This window comes from Thermobia domestica, chromosome 1 (genome assembly GCF_964235325.1).
Source record: "Thermobia domestica chromosome 1, izTheDome1.hap1.1, whole genome shotgun sequence".
NCBI lineage: Eukaryota > Metazoa > Arthropoda > Insecta > Zygentoma > Lepismatidae > Thermobia > Thermobia domestica.
In genome coordinates, this window is record NC_137454.1 from 62915884 (window position 1) to 62936521 (window position 20638).

Here is a 20638-nt window from a genome sequence, read left to right on the forward strand (position 1 = left end):
GAAAGACCTACGGTTATGTCGTTCATTTCATCGAGATATACTTAAGTAAAGCAATAGAAACAAAAGAAGCATAGATTACATTCCGTGAAGCGTACCTCAAATCTTGTGTAAAGTAAGACAAGTTATATTACTTTTCGTGTAAAGTCGGATAAGTCCAAGATTCAATTGCAGTAGATTTCTTAATCATTGTCTAAGTGCCGAAATAAGTTTCAAGTTGCCGAGATGTAGGTGTAAAATCGTTATTCTTGTATCAAAATAACAATAAAAATAAATAAAATTACTACGGCCCCATTTAAGGGTTTACTGTGATTTTTCAAAATTTCAAATTCATTTTTCTCAATTAATGCTTTTCCTCACTTACCTGTCTTTACACACGCACGCCAGTTATAATAAACCCAGTAGGTAACGTAGGTCATACCTTCCATTCCAGGCTACTAATGCAAACTGAACAATAAATGAGTGCTATTTTACTGGTAAAGTTCTATCAGAAAGAACCAATGTAAGAAGTTCAAACTGTATCCTAATGAAAAGTTACAAATGTTCAAAAGGAAAATTATATGTTCCTTATAGGCGTAGCAGACTTTACATGTTTCACATTTCAAACATGAATAAAATACATTGTATTATTGGATGGAAACGAATGTTGTGTCAAACTAATACTATAAATAATTTTTTCTTGAAATAATCCGAAAAAGGGTTCATTTTCTAGTCATCTCTGAAGATTTATCTGTTCTGTACATCCATTCTCGATTTCATCTGTTGCGATTATAACGTTCTAATTCGAACAGATAGAACAAACACGCCAGAACTGAAACCAGTTGCGGTTCATAACCTAACCCATACCACTCTACTGACGCGATGACCCGTTTCAGCTCTGGCGCGTTTTTTTCTATCTGTTCGAATTAGAACGTTATAATCGCAACAGATGAAATCGGGAATGAATGTACAGAACAGATAAATCTTGAGAGATGACTAGAAAATGGCCCCTTTTTCGGTTATATCAAGAAAAAAGTTTATTTATAGTATTAGTTTGACACAGCATTCGTTTCCATCCAATAATACAATGTATTTTATTCATGTTTAAAATATGAAACATTCAAGGTCTGCTACGCCTATAAGGAATATATAATTTTCCTTTTGAACATTTGTAACTTTTCATTAGGATACAGTTTGAACTTCTTATATTGTCTCTTTCTGATAGAACTTTACCAGTAAAATAGCACTCATTTATTGTTCAGTTTGCATTAGTAGCCTGGAATGGAAGATATGACCTACATTACCTATTGGGTTTATTATAATGTATTTCGGATCAGTACATCCAATGAACACATCACCGAATTAGCAAACGAACCGCGCGCAAACAAACAATGTGTGTTAAACTTTTGACATTATTCAATACGTGTCTCAGAGCTCTACAGTTTCACAGGAAATTGAATATTTACTTTGACCACCAAGTTTGGTATTCATTTTCAAAGTGACTTAATGAATTTTTCAAGCATCCTCTATATATTCGAATAGTTCTGAAAAAATAAAATAAAATGCGAATGTTACTTCTATATTGCTGTTGGATTACTGGAAACAGAACTTTATAATGTTAGGTTCTTTTTTCATACGTTTAAATTCCATATTTTTTATCTGTGCTTCTTTTTCTTCTTCTTCTCTCCACTTTTCTCTCTCTGTCCCACTTTTGTACTTCTGTTTAACAGACATCGATCAATTTCAATTATTCATTGTGTGTGTGTTTAAGTTTCGCCCTCTATTAACTTATGAATCTTGTATCGTCTCGCTTTTTTCTTTCATGTTATCGATATTAATACATGTATATTTTGAAATTAGAATTGCTCTCATATTATTTGCTGATTTTAGTATTGTAGAGGCGAAGGGAGGAGAGAGATTATGGGATAACATAGTGTAAATTGGGTGGCCTAGTTGCACGGCGTTTGCTGTCGCAATTTTGTGTGTGAAATGTACAGTCCGCGGCATAAAATTTGTTACAAAAATTCCAAGTCCAAATGAATAACAAACTCTTGCCCAGTTTTCTTATGCATTCCCGCATTACATCTATCAATCGATTAGTTGCTTCTAGTATTTATTCCAACTCCTCCCCGTCCTCCACCTCTCCTTGTCTAAAGCAGTGTGTGTGACGTAGTACACTCTTTCCATTCAGCTGAAAAAGAAACAGGATTCAAGTTTACAACGTTATAGCTTTAAAACAGTATTTTCCATTCGTTTGTTCTGAAATATTTTTAAGAGCCTAAATTAAAGGAAAGTCACACAATCTTCCCAGAGCTTCATAAATATCTTTAGTTTCATTCTTTTCTTTCTTTAAAGACTGCAAGCTAGTAAGATGCTCCCTAAGAAATCTATGGAAATTGCCAAGAGCTCTAAAATATCTACGGACAGAAACGAGTTTTATTCAATGATTCATTTAATTTCTTTTCAGTAAGTGCAAGCAAATGTTTCAGGGGCGTCATTTGGGCAGAACAGGAGGGTATAATTCCCCCTCTCTTGAGCTTCATAAATACGTATTTTTTGATCAAATGTATAGTAATACACTAATAAAAAGTGAAAATCTTATGTCGCCGGAGAATCTCTTCCCTCCCGCCCCCCCCCCGAATAAAGTCTAAAAGGCACTGGTTTTAACAACAAACCTATAGAGCTACGATAGCACATTGCTAAAGAGCTTACATTTGGTTTCAAGAGTCGAAGGTTTGATCTCAAGCCATATGACTTCCTGGGTGACATTGAGAGGGAGAGATAAAGAGAGAGAGAGAGAGAGATTCAAGTATGGAGACAGAGAGGGATGATTTGTATACACAGATTTAGAATTGGGGAAAAAATGATCGGACAGCATTCGTATTATGACGAAAATTCGATTTTGTGAAAGATAAGAAGGGAAGTTTTCGAACTGCGAGGGTCACATTAGGCAGTTGTCGAATTAATGTGGAAAACTCTTTTTAGAGCATCAGATGATTACGAAAGGAGAGAAAGATCTTCAGAACTGAGGAATTAAGATTTTAAAAAATCTGATTTCGGCGACGGGTTTCGAACCACGAACCTTGGGGTTATCGAAATATAACTTTATCCATTCTGCTACGGAGAATTCTATTACTGGTTTACATACGTTTCCCTTAGCTGCGTTGAAAGCTACCTTAAGGGGATATTCCAAAAGTTGATTCGGTGGATGCGCCGTTCAGATAGGACGTAAACCTCTTGTAACTTAGTTACAATGTGCAAAATGAACTTCCTCTTCTTCAGGACACTTTTTAAAGCTTTAAAATTTGTTACTATTGGTTTAATTAAGTTACATTTGATAGAACCATCTGATAAAGTAGTGTCAAGCCCTATGCGTCATTGCCTGTTAGGTGAATGGTTAATGTAAGTTACTCCTACGTGGATGGTCCGAGCTTCCAATCAAGACCATTCTTATTGATTATTTTATTTGAGCTACTCTCATACTGTATATTCCACAAGTTCAATGTTGAAGTAATGTAGTCACAGCTAGTTTAATTCGAAATAATTTTCCAATATTATATTTGTTACTAAATTTACATGGCACTCCTCACTGTTTGTAGCCCTGCATAAATGCAAAATTGTTTTAAAAGTATATTTTACTTTCAAGTTTTATTGTTTTTTTTAATTGTCCTTCAAATTTATTTTATAATTATTTTCTATTTCTTAATTATAACATATTTTCTATTTATATTGTATTCTATGTTACACGTTTATTATTTATATTTTATGCCTTACCTTTGACGAGGAGCTTTTGACAATTCAGAGCAGCAGGGACATACACAGGATGCAGACCTTGGCAATCCAGAGCTTTTGCCCCCACGAAATCACTACTTTTTTTTTTTTTTTTGTAAATTATATCTAATTTTAGAGATGATGATAGCAGGGGCGGATTCAGGGGAGTGCGTTCGGGCGATCACATCCCCCAGAATAGGGAACTTTTTATACTTTTTATTTTAGAAATAAAACATATCCTAAGTATTTTTCATCTTTGTATTATAAACGTAAATTAGAACCTAAAGTAGATAGGCCTTACTTTCTTAAGAAAGTTAATTCTGCAGAAGAGCTGCTTCTCCTTTTCTAAATTTATTTTTTTCTCTTCTTTTCTTTTCTTTCTTTCTTTCTTTTTTTCTTTTTTCTTTTTTCTTTCTTTTTTTTTTTGCAATCCGCTCTTAACTTGATTTGACTTCGAACGACCACCCCTCCCAAACAATCATCCTGGATCCGCCTCTGGATGATAGACATTTTAATAAAATATGCCCTCAATCGCTGAAATAAATTCCTGTCAAGCTTTCGATCGCTGAAATAAATTTCTGTCTACGGCCCTGCAAAACAGTGACGATTTTAGGGAATGATCAGTTAGTAATGCCTCCCTGGAGCAACGACACTTCCCCAGAAGTCATATCTCCGATAATTCAGAATGTGATTTGTGCATGATCACTTTTCACTCTCAGTGTCTTGAAATGCACCAAAAAGGAGCTGTTCTGAAGTATTTAATGGTTCTCCCTATGACCCCTTTTCAATATGGCCAACCTTGGACATATACACATCTGAAATATCACCTTTTATGTCAGTGATCCCGAAAACTATCCATTCGACACAAATATAGGATATTTTCGATTCTTTATTCCTGTCACCCTCCCATTGTCAACTCGAAGCCAACCAAGGCTTATTTTGGACTTACGCAGCATCCACAGTGTCACTTTTCATCTTTGCATATGAATTCGACACTAATTTCGTTCGTATTTGACTACTTTTACATGTCACCTTCACCTCTTGGTAGGGATTTTTTCAGTATCTCGCCCCCACAACTATGGAGAAATTTCAACCAACTAAGTATAATTATAAATTATCATCTGAAACACAACAGTACGGGTGATCTTTTTCGCAGAGGAATTCGTTAACTACTGTTTCAATATCAATGTATTGGGTTTTTTGCTCTGCATGCTGGAGATTGCCAAAGAGCTAAACTTCATTCTGTACTATTGTGCAATGAATATAGGTTTTAGTGGTTTAATTCACTGAAAAAGTGATATACAGGAAAAGGAAAAGTGATATACAGTTATAAAAGAAAAACGAAACGAAATATTTAGGTTTTACGTCCCACGTTATGCCGACTACGCTAATGGAGACAGTGATGGTGAGAAACGAATGAAATCGTTTAATGAAGAAAGTGGGAGGAAACTGGAGAAACCCGAGAAAACTCATGCACACGGTGTTTGTCCATAATAAAGTTCATTCAGCGCGAGCTGGGATCTAACCAACAACTCCATGCACCATAGGTAAGGTTATAAAAGAATAGGCGTCTAAACAAATACGGAACACTACTATCAATGAGAGTTGTATAAGATTAGATTTTTATTTATTTCATTCTAAGTTGAAATTTCAATCAATCTTGATCTTCATTACTGTCCGAAATCCGGACCAACCAGTATTCCCTACTAGGGTAAAGATTAATTGATCGCCAACAGAAATCCAAAATCCTCTGTATAACCCCACGTTCCATTATTCCATATACACAATTAAGAGTCCAGCGTAGCCTACCAGTTAATAAGTTTTCTTCTTATTATTATTATTTTTAACACCTCAAAAATATAGGCTCATAATTGAACCACTGATTGGAAAAAGGGAATAAGTACATAAAAATATTTTTTCCACTTTTAAGCTTTTCTCACCAATTGCAATGCTACAATACAAGATTCTTCTTCTTGGCTTAGAGTTTGTCAGTTCTTTTGCTACAATTAATCAGTTATACACTTGTTGAAACAAATACAAATACGCCTCGGGAAGGTTTTTTTCAGCGTTTCTGAAAACTTAGGTCTGATGTACTTATTCCCTTTTGTTGGAAATAGTTGCTGCAAATAGTTGCTGCAAGGACGTGATAAATCTTTTCGGTAGACTTCACAGTCTATAGCTCCTTCACAACTTCCTTTTCATCTAAGGCTAAGTAGTTACATTTTAGACATTGAGGAAAAAGTATGAAATTAATTAAAACCCTTCAAAGTGGAGTTACGAATCTTCAATGGACCCCATTTTGCTGCTGGCCTCGCTCAACGCACTTCCGTTACTGTTCAGGGTGCACGATGGAGTTTCTCCCTTTAAGGAATACTTTCTAAGACAGTACTAGTTTTTTTTTTCAGCTGTTTCAATTGAGTTGTATTTGCTAGAACTGTCAGTTAAAGGAAACAAAAGATCCTATACTCAAACACAAATCATCTCTCTAGAAGCTCTAATGGAAAACGAAACGAATCGTCGTCAACATGTTACGTTCTTGAAGAGGAAAACAGCAAAACATTGATTGCACAAACGTATAATGGTATCATTTGCTTGCAAATTTAAAACTTATAGAAGTTGATGGCTTGTTAGGTGAGGGGTTAGTGAACAGGATTTTTGTATTGGTGGTCCAGGGTTCGAATCTCGTCTGTTCTTCTTACGTTTTTTTTTCTTTAAGCTACACTGAGTTTGTTCATTCCAATTCTTTAAGCTTGAATTAAATCTAATACCAGTTAGTGAATTAAAAGTAGCTAACATTATTTTCAAATACGAGACGTTATTACATGCTTGTCACTAGCTCACAATACTCAACTTTGATATAAACTCTTGCAGCCTTCATTTAACTCATTTCTTGACGTGTTTTGTTACAAAACTCATGAATCGTGGCGAACAAAATTGCTTTACCAGATAATGGTGACTGCTTTGAAACCAAATGACAAGTATGAGAACTAAACGTATCATATCTGTAGTTTGGTGTGGAGAAGAAACCAAATAGCGAACGAAAGGTTTAAGAACAACCACGTTATTAATATAAACTATGCCAAAGATTATTGACTTATATGATTTTAAAAAATCGAAAGAAATTTTGAAAGAACGAAAAATACTAACTTAGAATTTTGTAACTGGAGGGAAGGAAATCTAATTTAAACATACTAAAACATACCATTTAGCGCATATAGAGCGTGGATCTGTGCTCAAGGCGCTAGCTAATAATCTGGAGGTTCTCAAGTCGGAACCATGTGTGAATATTTTGTTTAAATTTAGAAGTTTTGGTGATTATTAGTCGGCGATGACACACGTTTAATTGTCTTAAGGTATTTGAATATTTTGATCTTTCAATATTTGAATGATCAAATCTTCAATAATAATAATAATAATAATAATAATAATAATAATAATAATAATAATAATAATAATAATAATAGTTATTATTATTATTAACATTATTATTATTATTATTATTATTATTATTATTATTATTATTATTATTATTATTATTATTATTATTATTATTATTATTATTATTATTATTAGCAAAGTAATTCAATAACAAGTTAATATCTTTAATTATTTCTCGATAACTACTCGAACTTAAGACGTCCTCGAATCTAAGTCGCACCCCGATTTCGTTGGGCTAAATTAAAGAAAAATAGTAATATGTTATGGTTTTACTATTACTAAAGCACTCTTTGATATTGGTCATTTTCGATGATTTTATGTATCCCTCTCCCCTCTCCATGTTGGGGGCACGGTATGACAAAAATTATCCCAGGCCCGAATGTCATGTACGTTGAAAATTTGATCGAAATCTGTTGGATGGTTCAAGAGTTGTTCTATTTATTTTTATATATTAATCTCCCCTTCTCTTATCCTTTCCTATGTTCTACCGTCAAAGTGAAAATATTAAAACAAAAGTTTCTAGGCCCGAACGTCGTCTATGGTGAAAATTAGATCGAGATCGGTCAGGTGGTTCAAGAGTTGTTAAGTTTTATTCATTTTTATAGATATCTCCCCTCCCCTCCTCCTTCCCCTACGTTCTACCATCAAAGGGATATGATAAAAACCACCCCAGGTCCGAACCTCATCTATGTTGATAATTTGATTAAGATCAGTTCGGTGGTTTAAGCGTGATGAAGTCACCAAGACAGCATTTTTATTTTTATTTTTTTACATAGTCCCCCCTTCCCCTCCCCTACATTGTGCCGTCAAGGCAAAAAATGAAAACATCCCAGGTCCGAACCTTATCTATATTGAATGTTTGATTGATTGGGATCAGTCGGATTGTTCAAGAGTTATTAAGTTTTATTCATTTTCATATATTTACCCTCCCCTCCTCTTCCGCAAGTTCTAATATCAAAATGAAATAACAAAAAGCTTCCCAGGTTCGAATTTCATATATGTTCAAAATGTGATTGAGAACGATCGGGTAGTTCAAGAGTTATTCACCACCGAACATTGTCACTTTTATTTTTATATTTATAGCTGTTATGTATCTTCCCCTTCCTCTCCATCCTCTACGTTATTCCGTCAAAGTGAAATGGCAAAATCCATCCCTCGCGTTAATCGAGACGGGGACATATAACCTCATTGCTGACGTCCCCATTAATGCCCCTACTCATACCCTTTAGTGTGTTTAAGTTAGTTTTTTTTTTTTTTGTCTTCACTTGTAAATTTCTAAGTTATTTTTCTTTGTTTCAAAATTCTCGCATTTCTTGTATGATAATACAAGTTAATAATCTTTGACTTGTTTTATATTAATAATCTGAGTTGTTCTTAAACCTTTGGTTTCCAATTTTGTTTTGTCTCTACACCAAACTACAGATATGACAAATTTAATTCTCATACTTTACATTTGATTTCAAAGCGGTCGCCATGAACTGCTTAAAAGCAATTTTTCCGTCACGAAACACGCAGCAGAGGGCGTACGATATCGTCTACAGCAATGAGAGGAAACTCCGCCTTCTTACGTGACGTCACATGAAGCACGTTCCGTTCAAACACCTAAGCAAAGCTATCATTTTGCTTCTGGTGTGAAAATGGCTCACTACGAAGCTTCTGTTAAAAGCAGCGTGATTGCTTTAATTGAGCATGCGGGCATGAACTATAGCGAGGCAGGCGCAAGATATGGCGTTAACCGTGCTACAGCACGGAGGTGGTGGAGGAGATATGAGGAAACAGGTGATGTAAGACGTAAAAGAGGAATTGGGCGACAAAGAGTTTCCTCTGCCGAAGAAGACCAGAGTTTAATTGCCCAATGCCGTGAGCACCCTTTCATGTCTGCCCGACAGTTACGAGAGAAAACCAATTTCCCAGGCGATGTTACGACTGTCCGTCGTAGACTCAAATCCTTTGGTTTGAGATCATACAGGGCAGCTGTTAAGGAGCGACTAACAGAAGACCACATGGTTGACCATCTGGCGTTTGCACAGTTAAATATTGCACGTGTGTGGGACGAGGTCGTTTTCACAGACGAAAAAATATTTTCCAGTGCACACTTCGGGCCGAAGCGTGTTTACCGCTCCCCTGGAAAAAGGTATGCCTCTGAATACGTTTCCCGTTCTGGTCGAATGGGACATGTAACTGTCCACTGTTGGGCATGGATATGCAAGGCTGCAAATTTCGGACAGGATTCCTGGTCGCCTAAACGCCCACAAGTATGTGGAACATCTGGATGAAACGCTTCCGGAAATAAAAGCTCATGTAGGTGACGGCATATTATATTTGCAACAGGACAATAGCTCGATACATAATTCAAATGTGCTTCAGACATGGTTGCAGAGGCAACCTGATGTCGAAATAGTTGACTGGGTTCCTCATGGAGCAGATCTGAACCCTATTGAAAATATGTGGGCCTCTGTTGCAAGAACATTGCGGGAAACCTGGTCGAACAATCCTCCACGAACATCTAAAGATACAAAGATACAAAGATGTTGCTCACATACAGTAGTTTTAGCTCGTCCAATGTCGAGGAGAGATGGAAGTATTGAAGCAACTTGTTCGCGTGTGTTTGTTGTTTGACCTTAAAGTGAGCCCGTCAGCTGCCACATATGCCAGGCATTTGGAGAGAATGTCATGAACGAACGCCCACCAGCATTGGTTCTAGAAATTCCGTTCGGGAGATATGCGCCTTTCGGATGAACCTCGCAGTGGACAACCACATGTGTTGGATGACGAAGCCCTGAAAGCAGCCATCTAGGAGGACAGTGGTCTAAAGTGTGATGATCTTACATAATGGTTCACTCACTCACAAGCGTACCAGATATTGGTTGTCGCCACGTGACCCTGTTCCTTACACCTCGGGACCACCTCTGCACCCACGAAAGGTTATACTCTCTGTATTGTGGAATTGTCGGCAAGTGGTGCATTATGAGCTCCTTCCACCTAAGCCTGCCATATTTTGTTCATGAGATCCCCCATAAACTTTCCAACACAATCCAATGAACTTTAGCTCTGCTCTGCTCTGCTCAGGGATGCATCACGATTGGGATGTGGGTTACTAGCCTTTTTCTTGGGCTAGTAAAATTTTGTTGCGTATTTGCATCTCTGGAACAACAGTATAATAGGCGAAAGTTCCCTTCCCTAAGCTGCAACAACTTTTCTCTCTTCGTTTCCTGCAATTAACTGTACAGAGTGAAGACATTCTCAATCCAACTACAAAAGAATCTTCATAAAAACTCAAGATGACGTCTTATAAAAATGTTATACGGGAAAAGAATATGCATAATCTAATTTATTTAAATGAGTGATAAAAACTACCTTCAATATTCTTCGCGCGTTTAGCAATATTTATTCATGCCTGTATTTGCCAAAGTTACAATTGTCAGTTTAATCTGATAAAAACTTAGTTGATTTTTCTCCTTGGATCGTGTGTAATTGTCAAGGCTGAATTCACATGTGTCTAAACCCTAGACCAAAGCACAATTCTGTGCCCCTAATCTCTAAAATATTATTTATAATTCTTTTTAACTTATGTAATGTCTTGCTGAAGAAAAAGTCACTCATCTTTCTTGTGCTTGTAGATGTAGAAGCACTCGAAGCCATCTTTTGTTTACTTTTTATTTTTTATTTTTTATTTATTTATTTATTTATTTATTTATTTATTTATTTATTTATTTTTGTGTGTGTGTGTGTATGTGTTGGAGAGTGTCCGAGTTTCAACCAGATGCAATGGAAACAGTAACATTGCAAATTTTGCAGTCAACTAACTTCATAGTTCAACTTCATTGCTTTCAGAAACGGGTACTACTTCTTCAAATATGGAAGAATACGTGCACTTTAGTATAGCCATTGTTGTTGATACAAAATTGAAACACTTCACTTGTAATGTATTTTCAACAACAGCTCAGCTCGTGCACTTTTTTTATTGACTGCTAACGGACAACTGCAACTCTGCACTGCGATGCTATTGGTTTGCTCGCTATCAAATCTGAAAAAGTGATGTGACAAAATCCTCGAAACTGTTACATGTTACAGCTTATTGTTCATTCACTAATTACAGCATTGCCAGCCAATGTCAAAATTTTTGATTTTTCACTTTTCGATAAGCTGATATTGATAGCAGGAATGGGACGGGATTGAAATACGGAACATTTGGCTGTCCCAACTACAATTACGGGGACGCGGGACACTCGGGGAAAATTTCGGGACTGTCCTATTTTTTACGGGACGTATGGCAGGCTTACTTCCACCTGGTCAACTCATCACTGATGACCTCTACTCTCAGCACTTGCAAAGGGAGCACCGTGCATTGCGCAAAAGGAGCTGGCATTGGTGAATTGGAAGGATATGCTGTTTCTGTATGACAATACAAGCCACATGTGACAAAGAGGACCCGGGAGGCTACTTGACTGGGATATACTGTACCGTGCACCATATTCACCAGACCTTGTGCCAACAGATTACCACCTGTTTCATTCTCTCGACAATCATCTTCGTAGGGAGATCCTTCGCAAATGAGGGAGAACTGGGGAAAGCACTCACGGACTTCTTTGCATCCATGACTGCCGAGTTTTATCATGAAGATATTGTACAGCTGCAAGAACGTTGCTAAAAGGTGTTGGATGCTGATGGAGATTACTTCGAAACCTGAAGGTAGGTACTGTCCACTTTATTGCTCTTTGTTTATCACTGCTCTAGAACGGCAAGAACATTTTGGACACCTTGTATCTGCCTCGGATACAAACCCAAATGATGTTCAGATTCCACTTTAAAGAGTTGGTTACTTCTCATATAGCCTCAGTGCCGAAAACAGAAGTTAAAATCTAATCAATGAATAACCTCAAACTTCTGCTCTATAATTATTAGAGACAGTAGTTATGATAATGAACAGTAACCGTCTCAGTCCTTCATACTATTTGTCACGCTAATGCTAATAACAAACAGACACGCTAATAGATGTCGCTATTTGCGCTATTACTTGCCTGCTTGCGACTATTGAGTGCCATCATTTGTTTACTCAACTATTTTGCTTCGTGCCTGTGGTTTTGAATTATGACTTTTTATTAACGTGATAACTTTTAAAAGGTGAGATATATTGTTTGTTTTTTAAAAGTATGCTTTTAATTTCATTGGGATGTTAAATTGTATAGGATTTTTTTTTTTAAATTTAAAACTAGTAGTTATGATAACTCAGAAGCATAGGCCTACACGTGAAAAATTTGCATATGAAAAATCTCAATATCCGAGAGTAAGCTTTCATCAGGGCCGTGCCGTGGGGGGGGGGCGAGCGGGGCGGCGGCCCCGGGCGCCGAAATAAGGGGGCGAAAAAATCGGGAGAAAAAGGGGCAAAAGAAAGGAAAAATTACTTGGAATATATGTATGGGGGCGCCGTCGTATACTCTCGCCCTGGACGCTGATTTTCCATGTCACGGCCCTGGCTTTCATAAACTAACATACCGTGAGAAGAACCGTGTTTTCATTTATTGGAGTAAAGAAGACGTAGACCTAAAATTTAATTTGATATCAATACCACATATACTCCCAGCGGGAATCAAGCTAGTGTATCCAACATTGAAGAAAAAAATGCTAAAAAGCCCTCTCTGCTGGTCTAGTGCTTCGAGCGCTCGCCTTTAGTGTACGTGGTCCCGAGTTCGATTTCACGTGGGAGAGCGTTGAAACTCGAAAACATCACAGTAGTTCGGAATCCACCTTAAATGTAGGTCCACGGCTCATATAACCTGGGCGCTTACAAGAGACATTAAACTTCAACAAATAAATAATAAAAATGCTAACCAATTAGTTACAAGTCGCGTAAATAATAATAATAATAATAATAATAATAATAATAATAATAATAATAATAATAATAATAATAATAATAATAATAATAATGTTACTGAAACCTCTTAAGATCGCAACCAAGAATCAGAATATGGATTCAGTCTACAATATAGACATCTTACTGCTAGATTTTTTAATTTTACATAGGTTGGGTCAAAAGTAGTGGTAACATTAATCCTATAAATACAACAAACATATTATATACAGGGGATTGACAAAAATATGGAAACATCTCGTATAAAAGAGGTAGTCATTTCAAACACAATTTGCCTCTGAATGATAGGTGTCGCTGTGGTTACCGGCATATCCTGTGAGGTATACAACCTGCCCAATCGAACAGATGGGCCAGTTACAGATGAGCGACCGGTCTATGTAGGTTATCGTGAATCATTGAGCAGAGTTGATTTTGAGTTAAATGTCCCTTGCAGCAGCAAGGCTATATGAGACGGGACCTACTGATTAACGTGGAATCCAAACCACATGAGTTCCCGGCGGGAATCGAACCCGGGTCTTCCACGCCAAAGGTATTGTGAATTATGTCTGAGCTGACAGGGTTTCAAAGAGGGCAATTTGTGGGTGCGCGTATGGTGGGAGCTTCTGTGACAAAAGTATCGGAAATGTTTGGTGTATCAAGAGGCACTGTCTCGAGGCTCATGACTGCCTACGACGCTGAGAGTGTTCCGGAAAAACCGCATCAGCAAAACACCAGCGTGGATGCAAGTGTGTGTTGCGTGACACTGACAGACGCATATTGAGTAGTATTGTAACCAAGCAGAAGATCACCACGGCGCCAAAAGTCATAGCTGAGCTGAAGTGTTTACAAACCCTGTTTGCGTCAAAACAGTCAGAAGAAGAGAAATCCACAAGCAGGGTATTTATGATAGATCTGCAATTCCCAAACTATTCGTGACTGTTAACCATGCAGCTATACGGAGACAGTGGTGTAACACCCATAAAAACTGGACAATGGAGCAGTGAAAGAATATCATCTGGTCGGATGAGTCTTCCTTTACAATGTTTCCAACTGCTGGTTGAGTTTACGTGTGGAGAACGCCAACACAAGGGTATGATAGAAATTGTCTGTTACCAAGAGTGAAGCATGGCGGCGTAATCATTTGGGCAGCCGTATCTTAGTATTCTGCGGGACCCATCATCACCCTGCATGGACATGCCACTGTCAAGGAGTATGTAACCATCTTGATTGACTAGCTGCATCCCGTGGTGCAAGCTTTGTTCCAAGACAGCTCACATTGTCCAGAACTGGTTTTATGAGCACGAAGATGAAGTGTCACACCTGGCATGGACTCCACAATCACCAGACCTCAATATCATTGAGCCCTTGTAGTCAGTTTTGGAGACCAAGGTGCGAGCCCGCTACCCACCACCGTTGTCGCTACAACAATTTGCAGCTGCTTTGGCACACCATCCTTTTGACAACCATACGCGACCTGTATTTGTCCATTCTCCGTCGACTGCAGACCGTTCTGCGTGCCAAAGGTGGTCCTACTCGCTATTAATAAATGTAATGCGCAATTTTTCAGGTGTTTCCATACATTTGTCCATCTCCTGTGTCAGCACCGCAAGAGTTCCGTAGATTGTAAGGGGATGCGAAACGATGACGTATGATAAGTGGTAACGATCATGTGTTATTCAATCAAAAGCAGCAGGGATGCAAGTAGAGAAAGAAAAGTGGAAGTGCCACAACAATACGCTACGGAAAGGCGAATAAAGTGTGTAGATCAAGATTAAAGTAGCACGTGGGCACAATAAACAACAATGTCTTCAGGGTCTCGGTGACGACCTTTTCGCCAAAATGAAGGAACTACTTTACTGAAAGCACTACGTCCCTGCTCATACCTATATCAGAAATATCTAGTAACTGACAGTAAGAATTTAAGGTTTGAATGGTATATTTGATGTTTATACCAAATAACGTACAACATGTCTACAGATTTTCACTCAGTTATTAGATATTTCAGTTATGGGCACAACAGTATTAAAATAACACACCCAAGTGGTAAGTCAGGGAATTCTTTAAGCACTATTAATAAAAAAAATACGAAGGTTCGGTATAAGACGCACGACAATTACATTTCATGTCAACTTATTTTTGTCTGTTATCGGATGGTTACTGTACATACTTCTGATGTGCGTTGTCACAGGTTTTTGGTTCTAGGTGGGACACAGAATATTCGGTGTTGATAATAACATCGTGAGGCAATTGATAACTTAATTGAATTAAACTGTATTGAATTCTGGTTTAGAAAACTAGAAATAACGGTTCGAAAGGCAATGTCTAGGCACAGAGCAGAATATCTAACTACAAATTTGTCTGATGGGCCATAACCCCTTCGTAGGCTGTACTACCGAGAACTTTAGTTCATTTGGTAGAAATAAAAAGTAGATGTGAAAGAAATTTGAAACAAAATACTAAATTCTTTTGCTAAAGTCCTCTCATTCATGGGGTTATCAGTGATGACGCCAGCTGTAATTTTTTGAGGGGGAAAGTTACCCCCCGAAAAGAATAGTTTTACATTACTTGTTCTCAGGCGCGTACCCAGAAATTTTTGTTGGGAGTCAAAGCTTTGTGTGTGGGGGGGGGGGGCAGGGGCGGATCCAGGACGGACTTCTGGGGGTACGGACTTTGTAATACTGCTACTTAAAGCTACTTTTAAGAGCTCCAAACTCTGGGATGGGTTTTATTTATATATAAAATAAAAAAGTTTCCTCTTCTGGGGGATGGCGATCGCCCCCTGGATCCGCCACTGGTGGGGGGAGGGTCCAATACTACAAGACACTACCTCTATGAAGTATTGAACGAGTATTATTCTCTGTCCGTAAAAACGATAAGTATTTTTTTTTTTTAAAAAAGAACTATTTTTTTTCAGAGAAAGAGTACAGTGAAGTGTAAGATCAAATTTTTGTTACACCAATCGTTTTTCTGTTAAACAATTATAGTTCTATTGAGAAATGTATGTTGAGTTAGGAAGTTTAGGAATCCGGACTCGATGGACTAACCGTGGGTGCACCCTGTTTGACCTGCATTACAATAACACATGTCTCGGATGGGGAGCATTCAGGAGACAGTCGTAGTCACCAGGGCAAGCTGCCCCCTCTCTGGCGACGTCACTGGATATTACTCTCCATCTATTTTCTTTGCTGCTTGCTTACAACATAAAGTCGGGTGGTAGTTTCTATGTTACATTACACGTTTAGTAAGACGATCTCTCTGACCTAGTGTTCAAAAGAAACAACAAATTGGCCATTAAGAGAACTATGCTCATTTAGATATAATCTTCATAAACTATCTTCGTTCTCTGTTCAGGAATGTCTAACTTGTGACTGCTGTAGGTAGGCCTCATATAGATTTAAAACAAGGAAAATATGTGTAGTTCGAGTTGAAAATTACGTACAATAAATTTTCTTTTGCTTTAATTGTATCAATTCTGCGAAGACTTGAAAAACAACAGTTGTAATCAATTGTTACTTTATCCTCTTTAATCCAAGATAGTTTATATAATTATTTTTGAATATTTAATAGTATTAATATTACTCTTACGAAGTTACTTCTACGAGCTCACACCTAATGCGATACTTATCTAACCGATTCAGATAGCTATCGTCTTTCTGTACTTTAGTTGTGCAGCAAGGTGACCAGACGTCCCGTTTTAGTCGGGACAGTCCCTTTTTCAACTGTTGTCCCGTTTTTTTCTGATTCTCAAACGGGACGCCTGAATGTCCCGTTTTTAAGCAAAAATGACCCAGGTGTCCCGTAATTATTATTCAAAATATAAATGGTCAATTCAAACTCTACACTTTTCCGTACCAAAACTCATTGGTAAGTCGTGTATTTAACTTCTGAATGTTCAAATGGGAATTCAGTGTTCTGTAGTTTAAGTGGGAATTGAATGGGAATTCTGAGTGTTCAAGTAGTTAAAAGCATTGTTGGGTAGTAAGTTACTTAAAATTAAAAACACTGTGTTATCTCTCTTACTTGTGTATTTTGTAAATTGAAAACACTACTGAGTCCCAAAATGCAATCTGAAAGTCAGATATTTACTTTCTCCCTCGTCGATTCGTATGCGTCCCGTTTTTGCAAGTAAAAATTCTGGTCACCTTGTTGTGCAGTCATGTTAACAGTATTTACAAAGTATTTAGCGTTTGATAGCTTTGCTGCAAATTTAACGACAAAAGTTTTTTTTTTTTTTAATATCTTTAGTCGTGACAAGATAGTATCGATATTTAAAATAATGTGAATACAGTAATATTTAATGAACATAATTTTATATCCTAGACCAGAGTCTGCAAAAATGATATCAAACAAATCGACATTGCACTAAAGTACATGAAATGTTCCTTTTTTTCTTCTCCTAATGTCAATTTTCAACGAGACTCAAAGTATTTCAACTGCATTTCTCAATTTTTACTTATACAAATATTAACTGAATTTAGTATTTAGTGTTTTCATAAAAATGATAAGAGTTGGCAAGCTTTGAAATACTGGAGAGAACATGACCTTCCCTAAATGTGTTTTGATTAAACATTTCAAGCGCAAACATTAACATTAACCGCCTTATGCAGAGTCGTTTTGACGTAAGACTAGCGTAATACTAAAGGCTTGACTACTGCAGCAAACATATGTTAGTCGAACTTTTTAGTATGGCACTAATCACACGTCTAAACGTCTCTGTATAAGGCCCTAAGAGATTTAGTTCTCAACTGACAATCGTTTACAGTTTTAAGAAATTATTCAGATCCCAAAGGATGCTAAATCTCGTACACTATCGCCCGTAACAGTTCTTGATCGCAATTGCTTATAAAATATCTTGTATTACTGTTTTTTCTTTTTCTTTCTTTTTCTTTCTTTCTTTTTCTTTCTTTCTTTTCTTTTCTTTTCTTTTTCTTTTTTTTTGTTAAAGTCTAATACTAAAAATAAAGGTACTTACCAATTGAAAGGGCAATCATTTGTTTCTCTGGATTTGGGTTCAAATCCAGATTCTCGACAATTGACCTGATAGGGTTGTACGTATTCTTTGCGATGTCCGAAGCAGGTACAGACCAACATTTGCGATTCTTCATTTTCGAGAACCCGTTAAACGACGGATGCCACTGATACTTTAGTCGCTGCTCAACACCTGGAGAGCTTTGAGCTGGAAACTTCGGTGTCTCTCCTCTCATAGTGATACCGCCTATTTGGAGAAATTTGTCGCTAACTGGTCTATAAAGTGGGCATATTCTCGTTATCGTCTCTGATTGGTTGACCGGAGCACACACCTCCAGAAACAAAAAGTGACCGTAAAAGAATTAGTTAAAATCATGAACAAGTTTTCGAACACAAATAATCATGTTTAGATCAAGGAGATCGAGCCTGCAGCGAAAAACTTGGCAGAATCAAAGAGGTTGCAAGAACGTCGTCATTCTTCTAGAGTTACTATGTAGTAACCTTGACATTGCTACGTCTCAATAAATAACTCCAATTCAACGATGATCTCAAACTGATGAACTATGCATGTTACGGAAATTTCCACTTGTTCAGTATAAATGTCACTTCCTCCAAATATATAGCTTTTGTTTCTTTAAACTGCCTGAAGAACCGTGTTCACGTAACAAAACGTAATACTGATTAGAACAGAAAAAATATAAAAAGAAGCAGTCAAACATCTTTCTTTTACATTTTAAACACGTTTGTCCAGTGGCGGCCGGTGGATTATGGTTTCGGGTGTTGCAGTACGAGCGATAAGATACAGAAGATATAAAGTGGACTCATTGACTAATCAGCAGAAATTTAGATGCAAATGCTATGTGACATGTGAAATTAAATAAAATTCTGTTTTTAAAAAATAAAAAAAAATGCAGAACATTTTATCCGATTAATCATGTTAATTAATTAGTAAGTTCATTCTCCTCTCTTTGATTGGAGCAAATCTGTCTTATAATGTTGGTTGAACTCTAGTATTCTTATTGTCAGGTCTTTTTCGATGGAAAGCATAACCAATGGTGTGATAACCTTTCTTGGGACATTCAATTCTTGAAAGTGTCAATTCTTTTTCATGTAGAAAAATACTTTTCGTCTTTTGCTGACGCCATAGGTACAGTTAATATTAATTTCAGAAGCTTTGTAGATTCACTAAATATTTTTTCTAGATTATTGCGAACGATTCATTCTAACAAACTCAGTCCCTGACAGTGATCCTAATTCCTCTTCAGCGTTGACTGAAGAGAGTTCGTAACAGAGATTAGTGTTATAAAAACTGTCCATTGAACACACTTTATTCACAGTTTATCCAGGAAAATTTAAAATAAATTAAGGAAATGTATCTAGTGCAAATAACATTACTGCCATAAAACATCCTGTAAATTTAAACTGGATTTTTTTTTTCGAACACTCTCCTGAATTGTCCTTTGCTTGTTTTGTCTAAGCCTCAATTGCAAGTTTTTCCTCAGTTGAAAGCTGGTCAATGTTTTTATAAGTTATTTACAGAAGTCACGGTATACAATTCATTCAGAATTTGTAGGTTATTTACGGAATTAAAGCACACACAATAAAATTAAATTTAATAAATAAAAACCAAAACAGCTGATACAAAAGAGGTACTGGTATATGAATTCCGAATGTCACATATTCATACATCAACACACACATATGTGCGTAAAAGAAAAAAAATTAAATGCCAAATCACCCGTCTTGGTTGCTACGCAATGCACGATGAACACAATATATTTCCATATGAGGCGAAACAATGCTTATCAATGTCATATGTTCTGGAAAGGAAACCTCGAAACCCGCCAGATGTAGGATCAGCATGTATACCTAACAGAAGGTAAAAGTCGAAGAACGTCAAAACAAACAGCACTGCCAGTTCTACACCCAGAAATGTGTGTTGGGAGGGGTTCGATACGTCTATGCAATATATACCTTTCTTATTAGGGATGCACGCGAGACGCGAGAAGTCTTGGCTCGGCTCGCGTCTAGTCTCGCATTTGTGAGACGAGACACGAGACGAGAGTAAAAATTTTATGCGAGACGCGAGACAAGACTAAACCATGCGAGACGAGACGCTAGACGAGACTCAGTTAAGTCTCGCACAAGAAGTCTCGTGAGACTTCTCGCAGTCTCGCAACATGTATGAATTACATTTAATTGTATATTTAGTGATTTTACATTTATTGAGTTTTCTAAGTTGAGCGTTAATGCCTCCAGGAACAAAAAAGTGATTGGGGCAATAGCCATTTTATGAGATTTATTATTATTCAAGATTGATTTTCAGAATTAAAGCCTTCTTTAGTTTCTAAACATCATTAAAAAAGAAAAGCTTTGTAAATTGAAAATTTATTAGAGCATCGATTTAGGACTTTATTTTGCGACACAAACACATACACGCGGGCGCGCACGAATACATGAACTTCTGTTTTTGGTCTGAAAAGCGAATAAGACTCCCTATTGCTTCGAAATGTGATATTTCTGTTGTTTCTGTCTTTTTCACATTACTACTAGCGATTAATGTTGGGGGATGGCGGGGAAATGCCCTCTCGTCAAAGTTTATCCCCGGCCCGGCTCGCAGAAATAACATGA

General features: G+C 37.1%; 1 protein-coding gene across 1 annotated transcript in view; it reads right to left on the bottom strand.

The window, feature by feature from the left end:
- LOC145685469 (tyrosine aminotransferase-like) overlaps positions 1-18594 on the bottom strand; it is a 91574-nt gene extending 72980 nt beyond the window's left edge. The window contains exon 1 of the mRNA XM_081757870.1: positions 18012-18594. Coding sequence (XP_081613996.1) covers positions 18012-18243 — 232 coding nt within the window. The 5' untranslated portion in view covers positions 18244-18594. The remainder of the gene's footprint in view (positions 1-18011) is intronic.
- Positions 18595-20638: the final 2044 nt, after the last annotated feature.